The following is a 14,017-nucleotide window of genomic DNA, read 5'->3' on the forward strand; positions in this document are numbered from 1 at the left end:
CCAGTATTGAAGGCAACATGTAAATGATAATTAAATGATATGTAAATGAGCACCTGCCATTTCTTGGCTGAGGGCAGGTGTGCTATCCTGTTTCATGATGCAGATGGAGTCTGGAGACAGCTGTTGTTTTGGTCTCCCCAGTCTGGGCCACAGCATCTCCCAGCCACCACCTGGCTGACTTGTGGCATGCACTGTGCTTTCCCTCTGAGGGGCCACTGTCCCCTACTTCTGAATGCTTGTACATGGGAGATGGAGATGGGGACATGTGATCCAGACCTAGCCAATCAGTTTGTTCCAACTCTCTGACCACAGTGACTGGGGGCAAGGACGTGATGCAAGTTGTCGACTGAGATTTGTTCCCAAGATTTTTGCTAGAGCTATTCGGAAAGAGAATCTCTTTTACAGAAGGGTAGGACATAAGCTGGAGCTGATAGTGGCCATCTGCCACTGAGGAGGGAGAGGACGATGGAACCCAGAAACAGAGACACACCTTTGATGGCAAACCTGATCCAGCTGTGCTTGAAGTAGTACACCTCCTGCCCTTCTCAGTCACGTAAGACAGTAAACTCCAGTTTTTGTTTAAGCCATATGGAGTTGGGGTCCTGTCATTTGCAAGGGAAATAGTACTAATCCAGAGTACTTGAGGCCCCACAATTTTAGTTGAGGAGTTAAAGTGAGAAGGAAGGGGACCAAGCTATAAGGAGATCTGCTACCTTACCTGATGAGACAATTACAAAATGCTATAACTTTTGTTAGGGGTTGCCCCAAAATTCATATGTTGAAGCTCCCCAATGTGACTATTTGGAGAGAGGTCCTGTGAAGAGGTAATTAGGTTAAATGAAGTCATAGACGTGGGGCCCTAATCTAAGATGACTGGTATTCTGGCACGAAGAGAGAGACGCCAGATGTGCGTACAGAGGAACAGCCATGTGAGGACACAGCTAGATGGTAGCTGTCTGCGACCAAGGAGAGAGGCCTCGGGAGAAACGGAATCTGCAACATCTTGATCTTGGACTTTCAGCCTCCCAAACTGTCAGAAATAAATTTCTGTTGTGTAAGCCATGCAATCCTTGCTATTTTATGATGGCAGTCCTAGCACACTAATACAACCCTTATTTCACAGACGAGGAAACCTGCTTTTGCCCATCTCACACAGTTTCTTTAGGTCTGCCTGATGCCAGTCATGCTGGCTCCACTGGGCACACAGTCCACCCCAGCCCCTGCCCGCTTGAACCAAGGCCTATGGTAGGAAATAACCAATTTCTTTATTTACAAGTGATTTACAGTTAGAAAACCCAGGCAGGAGGTGGGGCCAGGATGGGGCATGGGGTGGCGCTTGGGCTCCGGCAGGTCACTTGTCTGCACGGACAAAGGAGGCAAAGACGCTGTCCTTCTGGCTGAGCAGCTTCTCTGGCGTGTCGAACTCGAGGATGGCACCACGCTTCAGGACGATCACCAGGTCTGCACTCAGGATGGTGTGCACACGGTGCTGCATGGAGCAGGAGGGGGCTGGTCAGGGTGGTGGGGAAAGGGCGCAGCTGAGGGCATCCTTCCTGCAGCTTGGAGGAGGAGGCACGTGACCAGATGCCCATCTCTGTGGTGATTGCCCTTTCCTGGGGTGGCTGTGACTCCAAGTCTTCCTTCCACTAATGACATCCTCTCTCCTCACCAAGTCTCAGCTCTGCCCCAAACTTTAGGCTTCAAGTCTAAGAGACCCACCCCCATCCCTCATTTCCTATGGAGATGGAACCCTAGTCTAGCTCACAAGGCCTTGGGATGGCGTTGGTGGGGGCCTTGGAATCTGAAGAATGAGAAGGGAGGTCTGAGGGACAGGCACCACCCCCCTCCTCCAAATCCTTCAATCCAGGGTCCCTGCAAGCCCTCCAGACTCCTTGCCCTCCCTGCTCCAGGGTCCTCTCTTGGTTACCAGGTCCCAGTGAGCCCAAGGGCTCCCCTTTTTCTGGATGTTCCCCCTCCACCTCATCAATGAGCCCCTTACCGCAATGGTGACGACGGTACGGTCTGCGAAGGCCGTCATCACCACCTTCTGGAGGATGTTTTCCTGCCAGGTTGGAGCAGCAGCTGTTGGCTCACCTGCTCAGTGGATGTGGCCTGGCCTAGCTTTGGGGCCCAGGGTTGTGGCCAAGCTCCCATTTGACCCCAATCCCAGGCCCCACCCCCCACCCCAGTCTGCCCCTAGTCCCCACAGAACCGACCAGGATCCTAGCATTCAAGGAGCTCAGCTCTGTGCCTGTAGGTATGCTGTGAGCATGTGTGGGGTGTGCTGTGTGGTGGGGGGCAGGTGTGAAGTCTCTGTGGATCTGTGTGCAGTGTGTGTATGTGGGTCAGGAACATGCCCTAGGACGAGCTGGAGTCAGGGTCCCCAGCCCTTTGCCTTTTCTGCCACAAATGGCCTCGATGGTCAAGGCGATTTGAACTTCAGGGCTACTTTGTGCAAATTTCCCCTCAACACCCCTACGCTCTCCAAGACCCCCACCCCTGGATGTGCCCAGGACCAACCGTGGCCATGTCGATGGAAGCTGTGGCCTCGTCCATGATGAAGATGCTGGTCTTCCTCACGAAGGCCCGCGCCAGGCAGAACAGCTGCCTCTGGCCCTGGCTGAAATTCTCCCCGCCTTCTGTGATGATGGCATCTGAAATCAGCCCCAGGGGGAGGGGCAGGGCTGAGTGAATCCTCTGTTGTGAGCAGAGTAGATAGTGTGGCTTGGGGGTATTGGGAAATGTCTGTACAGGAGCAAATATGTGGGTGTGTGTGGTGAGTACAGGTGTGTACGGTTGCCTTACACAACATGGTGCTACCTGCATGGGTGACCGTGAGAAGAGCACCCTCTGGAGTTGGTGCTGCTGGGGCCCTGGACAGCTCTGGGAGGGGTGTGTGCACTGAGTGTGCATGTGCCCCAGGTGTGGGGGCCTTGGTGACGAACTAAGGCAAGGCTGGGCCAGCCTCTGCTGTTAAAGGGGCCGCAGCAAATACAGCAAGGCTGTTGACCACTGGGGTCGGGGCAGTCTTCCCAGGAGCCTTGATGAGTGCCCTGTGCTTGTGATTTCCCAGTCTTCTTTCTGGAAGATCTGGGCAGGCAGGTGGACAGGGAAGGGCAGGTCTGAGCATACCGTTATGGTCTTGGGGACTTGCAAGCTTCATCTCACAGTGACCCCACTGTCCTCTCTGTGCCAGATCCTGAACTGACCAGTTGTGTGACCTGGGGCAAGTCACTTGACCTCTCTGAGCTCCTACATGGTGAAAGGTAGGACTAAATGGTCCCTGGGGTCCTGCCAGACCTCAGACTCCAAACTCTGGGCAAACCTAAAACATGAGTTTTCCCTCCCTGGCCCTTGCAGCTGTCCACCAGCAGTTACCGAGGCCTCCCGGCAGCGCCTTCACCACCAGCTTCAACTGGGCTATCTCCAGGGCCTCCCACAGAGTGCTGTCTGAGCACTTCTTCTCTGGGTCCAGGTTAAATCTGGAGGGTGACACAGAAAGCCCCCTTAGGGAGGGGAGCAGGCTCCTGGCTCCATTCCCAGGAGACTTGCAGAGGATGAGGCTGGGGAAGAGAGCAGTGAGTGAGAACTGATTGACTTGGGGTCTGGCTGGGAGCTGGGTACTGAGGTGGTGGCATTGGGTACCCCTAGGGACCAGTGCCTGCCCAGGGCTAATGGGAAAGAGAGGGGCATGAGGGTAAAACTCTGAGGAACCGGCGCCGGCCCCTCATGCCTGGAGCCTGAGCAGGGCCGCTTGCCCAGCGAGGGGGGCACTCAGCTAAGTGCTCCTGGCCGTGTCCACCCCTCCACTTTGTGCCCCAGATTCGATGGATGGAGCTGAGCCAGGCCTGGGCAGGGCGATGGGGCTCACCGGATGGTGCCACTGAAGAGGACGGGGTCCTGCAAGATGATGGAGAGGCGGGAGCGCAGAGTGTGCAGTGGCAGTTTGGCGATGTCAATGCCATCAATGATGATGCGCCCTGCGTGGAGGCCATGTCACAGGTGGGGCACCAAGGAAGGGGATGGTGGTGCTGGGGTCGGGTTCAGCCTGGGACTTGAGTCCCAATGAGGATGCAGGGGGAGACAGTGATTGCTGGGCCCCTGTGACATCTGATCATACATCAAGACTGAGGTTTTGTCTGGCTGCTGCGGGTACCTGTGTGGTGCCCGCCACACCACTCACCTTCGAACATGTCCACCATGCGGAAGAAGGCAAGAGAGAAGGAGGACTTCCCACTGCCTGTGCGACCACAAATCCCAATCTGGAAAGAGAGGAGCAGGTATGCTGAGGGCGCCGGGGGCGCTGGGAGCCTCTGGTGCTAGCTGTGGGGGTGTGCAGGGCTGGGAGGTCACAGTGGATCTTCTTGTCCTGGCTTTATCACCAGCTTCTGGTTGGCCAGGGCTGGGCCCTGGGTTTAGGCTTGTTTCCTGCAGTGGGTCTAGAGGGGGCTCCCGTGGGGGCCCACAAGCAAGTGCAGGGTGTAGATGTCCATTTGCCTAGGCCTGGGTGTGGGCCTGGCTGTGCCTGGTACGTGGCTGCAGGGGAGTTGGGGGCACTATAGTGTCTCTATGTGCAAGGGTGTGACAGGAGGGCCTGGGGTGGCTGAGTGTGGTGCAGGGATGTATCTGTGTGTCCCACCTTGAACTGGAGCCATCTCTGTCCGCATCGCTTCCTGGCCCTTGAGTGCCAACAGCAATGACAATAAAGAACGAATACAGAGACAGATAGTGACAACGCGGTGGAAGGAGAGGGGCAGTGGCAGAGAGCAGAGTGGGAGTGAGGAAGAGGGAATCAGTCAGAGAGGCGGCAGAGTGCCAGACAGAGGCTCCCTCCCCAGGACAAGAGTGGCCTCACACTCTGCCCCTAGGGCCCTGCTCTGAGGCTCAGGAAGCAGTGCCCTGGGAGAGTCCCGTCAGGGGTTGCGCTGACCAAGTCCCTATAATCAGGGAAGCCTGGGGTGTCCTCCTTGGTTGGTAACTGCGGGCAGCAGGAGGAGAAGGGGAGAAGGAGGGAGGGGAGAGGTGGGCTGAGCCACATCAGGTGAGGGGCTTGGGGGCTCTGAGACCTGAAGGTCTGGGTGTGAGACCTGAAGGGCCCTGGAGGGCGCGAGGTGTCTCTGGGGCTGCCAGCCCTATACCCTCCCGCCCCTGACCTTCTGTCCTGGGGAGATGAGGGCGTTGACGTGCTTCAGCACGGGCTTCAGGGAGCTGTCGTAGCGCACGCTCAGGTTCTGGATCTGGATCTTCCCCTGGTCCGGCCAGTTCTTCGGGATCAGCGAGGGTGCTGGGGGCCGAGCGGGGGTCAGCCACCAGGCGTGGGCCACAGCGGTATCTAGGAGTATGCCCTACCCCCAGGCCCCCTCCTGGTCCCTCAGCCCAACACACCCCTCCTCCTGGCCCTCGCCCCAGGAGCCCTCCAGCACCCCTCACCCAGCAGCCCCTCGTAGCTCTCTGCCTCAGTTTTCAGGAGCCCGTGGATGCGTTTCACGGCCCCTAGCTGGATCTCCATGTCCGCCAGGTTCCTCACCATCCAGTTGAGGTAGTTGGAGACCTGTGGAGAGTGAGCCGGTCACAGTCAGTGACCACGTGGTCCGGTCCCTGGCCACCAGGATGCTCTTCTTATAGCCGAGGAGGAGCCAGGACCCCCAATATCTTTTGCTGTCCAGAGTGGCTAGCTGTCCAGAGAGGACAGCTGTCTAGAGTGGCCTTTCCTAGAGGCACAGGGAGGATCACAGCGAATGAGTTCCTCACCCACCACCCATCTGAGGCCTGGGCCCTGGGTGAAGAGGGAGGGCCTTGCAGTCAGCTCTCCTGCCTGCATGGTCCCTCTGGCATCAGACTCAAAGCAGCTTGGGGTAGGGCCTGGGAGGCATCACATTTGGAAAAGGTGATGGGATTCTGAGTCCAGTTTCTGATCTCTCCCCTGACCTAGGCTGCTGCCACTCACCATTAGGGCGTAGGTGAGGCCCAGGCCCACCAGGCCAGCAGAGAGCTCCCTGTGCAGGGAGTTGGAGATGGAAGTCACAGCTGCGATGAGGACCACACAGGCACCAATGTATTCCTGTGGAGGGACGGGGCTGGCCTGGGCCCTCGGGCGTTGAAGCCACAGTGTCCTCCCCACCTCCCCTTCAGGGCAGACAGTAGCTCAGCTGAGACTCAGCTCCAGCCCCTAAACTCACGTAAACACCAGCAGACACACAGGAGGCCTGTGAAGGCCGGCGCCCCAGGCGACAATGCCTGTACACAGCTTATGCTCCATGCTCCCCAGTCACCTGCACACGCGCCTCACCACTGGCCCACACATGTACACAACAAGACCCACTTCAGATACCCTCATCACAGTTAAACACACACCTATTCTCACTATTCACACACCTCAATACACAGTCCCCAGGCAACCATATGGAGAACAGGGGGCTCAGGTCAGATCCTGGGAGGACCACCAGGGTGGGAGAAGCAGGAGGCTTGGTGCCCACCCTGCGTGCACACATGAGAGAGGTATTGTACACCTCTTCCCACCTTCTGGTCCATGTTTGGCCATTGCTCTGCAGAACCCCCCCATCAGAACCCCTGTTCCGGGGCCCGGGCGCCAGTGGATGGTACTTGCCATGCGGACTTCTAGCCATCTGTTGGCAGCCGTGAGGAAGAGGGAGGCAATGTTGTTAGAGTCTGTGTATTCGAGGAGCTTCTGCTGGAACCGGGCCTCGTACCTGGAGGGAGGATGAGGACGGTCTGAGGGGATACTTTTGGTCCACGTAGCCTCTGGGAACCTTCCCTGACCCTCTGAGGTAGATGAGATCTCTCTGTACAAGGAACTCTGGAGGCTTCTTTCCTGCCCTCGGGCCCTCATCGCGTTCTCTCCTGAGGTTACTACGTATGGATCTGCCTCCTCTCTGAGCAGCCTGGGCTCCTGCCCTCACTCTCCTTGTCCCCCGCCCTCCTCAGACCTGGCTGGCTCAGCCAGGCCCAGAGGAGGGGCAGGAGCATTTGTTTGATGATGAATGAGTGAGTGCATGAAAGCCACCTCTGCGCTGGTCTCAGGGACACAGCTGACGGGACTCAGAGCGACTCCAGACAAGCCTTGGTGGGCATTTGCTTTTCACTCCTGGAAGGTGTCCTGCTTTGACTATTTCTGGGGGAGGGCCTGCGACTGAACCATGTGTGAGAGAGTGTGTGTTTGCACAGCCACAGGGTGGATGGGGGGCAATGTGTCTGAGGCGAGTGTGAAGCCATACGTCTGAAGAGCTTAAGTAGGTGTTGAAGATGTGTAAGTGAGGGTACACATGTGTGTGACGGGCGGGGTATGTGACTGGTCTGAGGGGTGAGTGTGTGAGGATGAGGGTGGGCTTCTGTGGCAGGTGTGTGATGGTGGAAAGAGCCCCAGCTTTGGGGCCATGTGGACCCAGGTTGGAATCCAGTCCATTACTTACGGCTGTGTGTCAAGACTGAGACTCAGTGTCCTCATCAGATACTAATAGTTCCTACATGGACTGCAGCAACCTTTGAGCCCAACACTAAGCCCGGTGCTGGGTACTCTCGAAAGTTTTGGGGGAAAGCAGGGCCACCTAGAGAAACCAGAAGGCCAGGCAGGGCTGGGTTCCAAGCCCAGCTCCAGCTCTCACTGGGTAGCCTCGAACTGGTTACTCAGCCTCTCTGGATCTCTGCTCTTCACTCGAGTGCGGGGCTGCAGTAACTGTGTCGTGGGGCTCTTGTGAGGAGGAAACCCAAGCGCACACACACAGCACAGCGCGGGGCTGGCACTTGGCAAGTGCACAATCAATAAATGCTACTTAGCTCTCAACGGGGCGGGCTGCTGGGCAAAAGCCAATGAATTAAACACATCCAAGGGATTATAAAGTTCTCCATTTATTTAAAGACCATCCATTGTGTTAGTACAGTGTGTCAAAGCCAACAGTTCCTCTGGCTGAGCACAGGCTTGGTCTGGGCCTGGCTACAGGATGCTGGGATTCACTGGGATTCTACTGAGAGGTCTGGCCCACTTTGGAAAGTCACAATCTCTCTGCTCCAGGCCCAGCCTAAAGGCCTCCAAGACACCAGTTATAAGACAGACATCACCAAAACAGAGTGGATACTAGGCCCAGGGGTGTCAAGGGGCCTGGAATTTGAAGGAACTGGGGAAGTTCAAGGTTGAGAAGGGGTCTGGGAGGAGACCTTAGAGTCACGTGCCAGGCTCCAAGGAGCTTCTGTACAGAAACAGCGCAGGCTTGCAGGGGGCAGGAGATGTCCAGGGAGCAGAGCCAAGGCCGGATAAAGCTCTGCTTTCCTTCGCTTTACTCAGACAAGATTCCTAAGAGGATCTCCCACAGGTCCCAGGGTGTGAACACCAGGGACCTGGGCACCTCTCCCAGGGCTGCAGGTGGACTTTGGGGGTTGGGTGGAGAAGACGCAAACCTCCCCGGACCCTCTCAGCTGGTCCTTGGGCCCTAGGGTTACTCTTGGACACAGGGCTTAGTTCCTGTCACACCCTGCACAGCTGTGCCATCCTAAAAATAACCTGGAATCATTCTCTGGTTGAGGCTTAGATACCAGAGCCCAACTATTCAGGTCAGGGGTTTCTGACCTGTCTGGCTGGAGGAGAGATGCCCTAAAACATCCGACAAAGACTAGGGAGGGGAGCAACAGTCCCCTCCCTCCCCGGGCAGCCTCAGATGCTCCTGTCCAGCCCAACATCACAACTCAGGGTGGCAAGAGAATGGCAGGGGCACTACAGTTTTCAGGGCATTTCTCCAACCTGGGGAACTCTATCTACTCTTTGAATCCTAGCTCCACTACCACTTCCTCTGTGAAGCCTTCCATGACTATCCTCCCCTTGTGTGTTCCCACAGCTTGTGTCCTTTCTCTCAGAGTAGCTGTCACGTGGGTTTGTCCTGGCCTGCTCAAAGCTGGACTGTACATGCCTCCAGGGCAAGGGCTCATCTGGCTCATCTTTTTTTTTTTAGCACCTGGCGTGGGGCTTAGCACATGGTGAGTGCTCAGTTAAGTTTGTTGAATGAATGAACAGGTTCAAGTCTGGGCTTTGTGGGACCTTATGCATAGCTCTCTGAGTCTCAGTTTCCTTATCTGAGAAATGGGACTCGTCACTGTCACTACCTTGGATTGCAGGGCAGAATGGAGGAGATTGGCACGGAAGGAACTCAGCACAGCGTTTGGCTTACAGGAGATTCTCAAAGACGGCCTCATGCTTGACCCTTGATGTAAGGTCCTGTTTAGCATTGATATATGAGTACCTGTCCCAGCCTTGTTTCTTTTGAAATCCTGCCTTAGTTCACAGAGGGCCTGGGCATGGCTGCAGGGCTGATTTTCCTCTCTGGGTCATACAGTGAAGCCCACCTGCCCTAACCCCTCTGGTGGACATCATCTGGGCCTTTTTGTTTGAGGAGGGTGGGGAGATACATGTCCTGGGCCTTCCTAACTGGAGCCCTGAGAACTGAGTCTCATGACTTGTGACCACCCGACCCACCCCCATCCCCACCACCCCGGGGTGACTCTGGTACCTGAAGGCCCGGATGGTGATGAGGCCTTCCACAGTTTCAGCAAAATGAGACAGCAGCGGGAGCTGGGTGGTGTCGTCCAGCTGCTGTAGGTCCCTGTGCCGGGGGAGGGAGGGAAATGGTTAGGAGGACAGTCTCAGGCTCAGCCTTTGTCCCTGTGGGCAAATGGCTTCACCTCTAGATCTCAGTCCCTCAGCCATAAAGAGGGAAGTCGATGGCAGTACCCCACCAAGCTGCTGTGGGGACTGGACAGCTGTTTGTGTGAAGTGCTCAGCCAGCACGCAGCACAGTCACTGCCATCCTGGGCATCACCGGCCTCCCGCCTACATCTCCGTCCCTGCCCCTCTGCTGCACCCTGAACCTTGAGCCAGCTAGTCAAAGGAACGGGAAAGCCAGCTCACAGCTTCCAGTCCCCTCCCCGGTAATCACAGTAGGTTTCAGCACATCACAGGGCAGAATCTAAAGAGCTCCTTGAGGGGAAAAGGCCAGCCGTTTCCACGAAAACGGAATCGCTCCTGTTCTCCACAGCGGCACCGTGACGAGCGCCTCGGTGCCGGGAGGCCAGGGTGGGCTGCAGCAGCTTTCCGGGACCCGCCGTCTCCAGGGCCACAGTGGGTGCAGGGGAACAGGGCAGCTTCTCTGGCAGAAGAGATTAACTTCGTATTTCAGCTTGAACAGTGTTTAAAAAGCTACTGTGCCCTGGCCAGTTGCTCAGCGGTTAGCGCCTTGGCCTGCAGATCAATGAATCGTGGGTTCGATTCTGGTCAAGGGCACATACCTTGGTTGCTGTTGGTCCCCAGCCCTGGTCAGGGTCATGTGGGAGGCAACCAGTCGATGTGTCTCTCTCCCCCCACCCCCAACTCTCTCTGAAGATAAATAGAAAAATATCCTTGGGTAAGTACTAAAAAAAAAAGCCACTGTGACTTTGTGACTGTTCATGTACTATGTTTCTTTTGGATACCAAGGATTCTGGATCATCCAGGCAAAAAGCCATTTATGCAAATATTGATCCTTGTGGTCAAGGTAATTGGGGCCAAGATGTACCTAAATTTAATTATTATTGCTAATCAGAATTTTGACTTCAGTTTTTAACCAACTTTTGCACTTGGGAAAAGTGTTTAACCTTTCTGACCACAGCCTGTAGTAAGAAGTATATTTTATATCATAATACACCCCTATGCCACCCAAACAAAGCTTTCATGAAGCAAAGCTTACTGTGACTATGTGACTACGGCCTGATATTTTCTGTTATTTCATCTTTTTAAAATGCCGGTTGTAATCTATGATACTGATTTAATGACCCACGGTTAGATTGTAATAGGCAGCTTGAGAAATGCTGGCCTAGAGGATCTTTAAAATTGTCCCAACAGATCTTTGAATCTAGGAGTTAAATAGACTCCTGGAAAAAATTCTTAGAGAATGTTCCTAGCAAATTTTGAGGAGAAAAGAGGCATGCATGGCTCCGAGGCCCACAGGGGCGAGTGTGATCATGGAGTGGGGTGAGGGACGCCCTCAGGTCAAGGCTTCCAGCGGTCCTCCCGGCCCCCGAGCCTGGGAGGCGGGGTTGCCATAGCACCCCTCACATCAGGTGACCTCTGACTTCACACATCAGCAATCTGCCTGGTCGCCAGACTCATACACCCTCCTGAGAAGCATTTTGTCAAAATGACAGAGAAGCACACACATACACCCTGATCTAGCACTTCCGTTCCTGACCACGGCTCCCAAGGAAACAGTCCAGAGATTAACTGCAGTGTGTGCTGACACACGGTTATATCAGGATCGTGGAATACAAGGCACTTCACTTCCTTCTCATCCATTTTCCTTTTCATAGGGAATATGACTCTACTACTTTTTTTTTTTGGTATGTGCCCCTAGCAGGAACTGAACCTGGGTCTCTCTGGTCCAAAGGCCAATGCTCCAACCGCTGAGCCAAACTGGCCAGGGCTCTACTGCTTTTATGATAAGGACTCTATCAAGAGTACCAAACTACCCATTGCAAAGCACCCCCCATCTCCCACCCCAGCCCCAGCCTCAGAGGCTGGCACAGGATGCCATCACCTGGACGCCACCCGGAAGTACTTCTGGATGAAGTAGCACACGATGGCCAGGGGCAAGAGGGCCACGAGGAACACAGGTGTGACATAGGAGATGACGGCCAGGGCGGAGACGCAGAGCAGGGTGGAGCGGCTCAGGCACTCCAGCGTGGATGGGATGTGCTGAGGGAGGGAGGGAGGGTGACAGAGGGAGGTGAGTTTCCGTGTTCCATGATGTTCAGTGTTACCTGCCACCAGGCTTTGCTCTCTCACATTATTACATGTGTCTTCTCTCTCCAGCTACACTGTGGGTTCCCTGAGGGCAGGAGTCAGGATTTTGTCTTCTCACTATCTAGTACAATGGCAAATAAATACCACAGGCTGAATCAAAATAAATATCCCCCACAAAATCAGTCAGCTTGGTTCAGCATATGCTGGAACCTTACTGGAGTGAGCCAGGAGCTCTTGGATGGAAGCCAAAGGGATGTGGTTTCCTTCAGCCTTATTACGAAGGCCTCGGGGGTGGGCCCTGGGGCAGCATTATCATCAGATTAGGGGCCACTGGGTTCCTCCCCTAGGGCCCAGGTCACCAGATAGGGAAGCCAACAACAGATAGGAGCCCGGCCTCTCTCTGAACTGGAGAAATGGGTCACAGCCCTGTGTACCTGGTCGATGGTATTACAATCAGATGAAAATCTGTTCAGGATGCTTCCAAGGGGTGTGGTCTCAAAAAACCTAAGAGGCAACTAGAAGTTACTCATTTGTTTATTGATTTTTTTCCTGTTTATTGAATGAGGGTAGTTATTTCTTTCATTTTGGTGTCTGGAGTCATCCCTGGATCTAACTTCCCAGGGGTGGTGGCCTTTGCAGGTCTGCAGACATCTGGCCTGAGCCCCTGAGAATTCCCACAACAGCCCAAAGGGGAGCTGGGCCCTTGCTGGCCTCTCTAACTATCAAGCCCATGTGTGACCACCGCCACCTTTCTCAGCCGCTCACTAGTCCTGACTCACTCAGCAGCTGTCCTCCCCGGGACACAGAGTCCTCACCAGAGGGACAGCCAGTCAGGGAACAGGGACCCAGGAACAGGCAGTCAGCTGGCTGACCCTGCAAGGCCACTCTGGCTGTCATCACTCTAGCTGTGACACAGAGCCAGCCTAACTCTGACCAGAGTATTTCAGAACCACGGATCTGGGACAAACAGAGGGTAAGTCAACTTTGAGGCCACGTCTCTGGGCCACAGAGAGCTGAAGGGCCTGAAAAGCGAATAATATAGTCAGATGGCGAGGTCTGGCGTTGCCAAGGGTGGGGCCAGATGACATGTTCACCTGTTGTGTTTTTTAAGCGCATTGGCTAGCCAGTTGGGCAGTGACTTCTTTTACACCAAGTGGTCTTTGGGGTTTTTCTCCATGTCATTACAGATTAGAACAGCTACACCGTGTCCCCAGTGTCAGAACCTGCAGGCTGGCTGAGGGAGGACAGAGAGAAGTGGGAGAGCAGAACTCGTGGGTGGAGATGGATGATGGCACCTGCCTAGGGAAGGGAAACTAACATTTGCCCAGAGCCTGCAGACACTCTTTGGAAGAATGTTGTGACAATTAGATGAGTTAACCATCTAGAAAGCCTAACACTGTCTGGCTGAGTAAATGCCAGTTTCCCTCTGCTGTCTTCACTGAGGAGGGCACTCTTACCCATACTTGAGGCTCCCTGAGTCATGCCCAACAGCTGGTGACAGAGATTGTATAGCCCCATTTTACTGATGGGACAACTGAGGCCCAATAGTGACTTGCCCACAGCCCCAGCATGGACAGGGAGAGGGGTACCTCATGGGAGCCAGGATGATCCGGTTCAATAGGCTGCGGTGCAACCTCTTGGCCACCTTCAGCCCCGTCCACTCTACTGTGACAGATGTGACCAGGCAGAGCACGATGCCCAGGCTGCAGAGCACCGTGAACACCATGACGTAGACTGTCTGGTTGAGGGAGCATTCCTGGGCCAGGCAGAGAATAACACAGGGTCCTGGGGGTGTCCGTGGCTCAGCTCTCTCCACCCCCCCACCCCCGGCCCCTGCCCTGGGGCAGCTGGCCGCACCTGGCTGAGGGAGCAGTTCCTGGCCATGGGGCTCATGGTCAGGGCGCTGTCGGTCCACTTGGCCAGCCAGTAGTCAATGGCCACCAAGACCATGTGCTTGAGAAGCTGGGAGAAGACGAGCAGCGACAAGAGCAGGACGCCAGCGGAGGACAGGTACTTGGCGCAGGCTCGCCACGGGATCTTGGCGCGCTGGTGCAGCACTGACGACAGATTGTCCTCCTCCTCACTCTCGGCTGCCTCCTCTGCAGGCCGCAAGAACCTACCCTGTGGCTTCACATTTCATATCCCTCTGAGAGTGAACCAGGGGGTATGTTATGCCCACTTACAGATGGGAAGACTGAGACACACCGAGGGGAAAGGGTATAATCAAAGGCATACTAT

The 14,017-nt window shown here is 55.2% G+C and overlaps 1 protein-coding gene across 5 annotated transcripts in view; it reads right to left on the minus strand.

Moving 5' to 3' along the window:
- Positions 1-851: 851 nt before the first annotated feature.
- Positions 852-14,017, minus strand: part of ABCC8 (ATP binding cassette subfamily C member 8) — a 78,860-nt gene continuing 65,694 nt past the window's right edge. For 4 of the 5 annotated variants that reach the window (XM_036258151.1, XM_036258150.1, XM_036258148.1 and 1 more), the window contains exons 25-39: positions 13,637-13,878; positions 13,369-13,535; positions 12,214-12,283; positions 11,574-11,731; positions 9,516-9,608; positions 6,608-6,710; positions 5,948-6,061; positions 5,431-5,551; positions 5,154-5,284; positions 4,184-4,262; positions 3,872-3,980; positions 3,379-3,482; positions 2,521-2,654; positions 2,000-2,062; positions 852-1,489 (exon numbers count right to left, since the gene is read on the minus strand). In XM_036258151.1, coding sequence (XP_036114044.1) covers positions 1,352-1,489; positions 2,000-2,062; positions 2,521-2,654; positions 3,379-3,482; positions 3,872-3,980; positions 4,184-4,262; positions 5,154-5,284; positions 5,431-5,551; positions 5,948-6,061; positions 6,608-6,710; positions 9,516-9,608; positions 11,574-11,731; positions 12,214-12,283; positions 13,369-13,535; positions 13,637-13,878 — 1,826 coding nt within the window. In that variant the 3' untranslated portion in view covers positions 852-1,351. The remainder of the gene's footprint in view (positions 1,490-1,999; positions 2,063-2,520; positions 2,655-3,378; positions 3,483-3,871; positions 3,981-4,183; positions 4,263-5,153; positions 5,285-5,430; positions 5,552-5,947; positions 6,062-6,607; positions 6,711-9,515; positions 9,609-11,573; positions 11,732-12,213; positions 12,284-13,368; positions 13,536-13,636; positions 13,879-14,017) is intronic. The other variant, XM_036258149.1, reaches the window with a different exon arrangement.

The sequence above is a fragment of the Molossus molossus genome, unplaced genomic scaffold, assembly GCF_014108415.1.
Source record: "Molossus molossus isolate mMolMol1 unplaced genomic scaffold, mMolMol1.p scaffold_m16_p_13, whole genome shotgun sequence".
Classification (NCBI taxonomy): domain Eukaryota; kingdom Metazoa; phylum Chordata; class Mammalia; order Chiroptera; family Molossidae; genus Molossus; species Molossus molossus.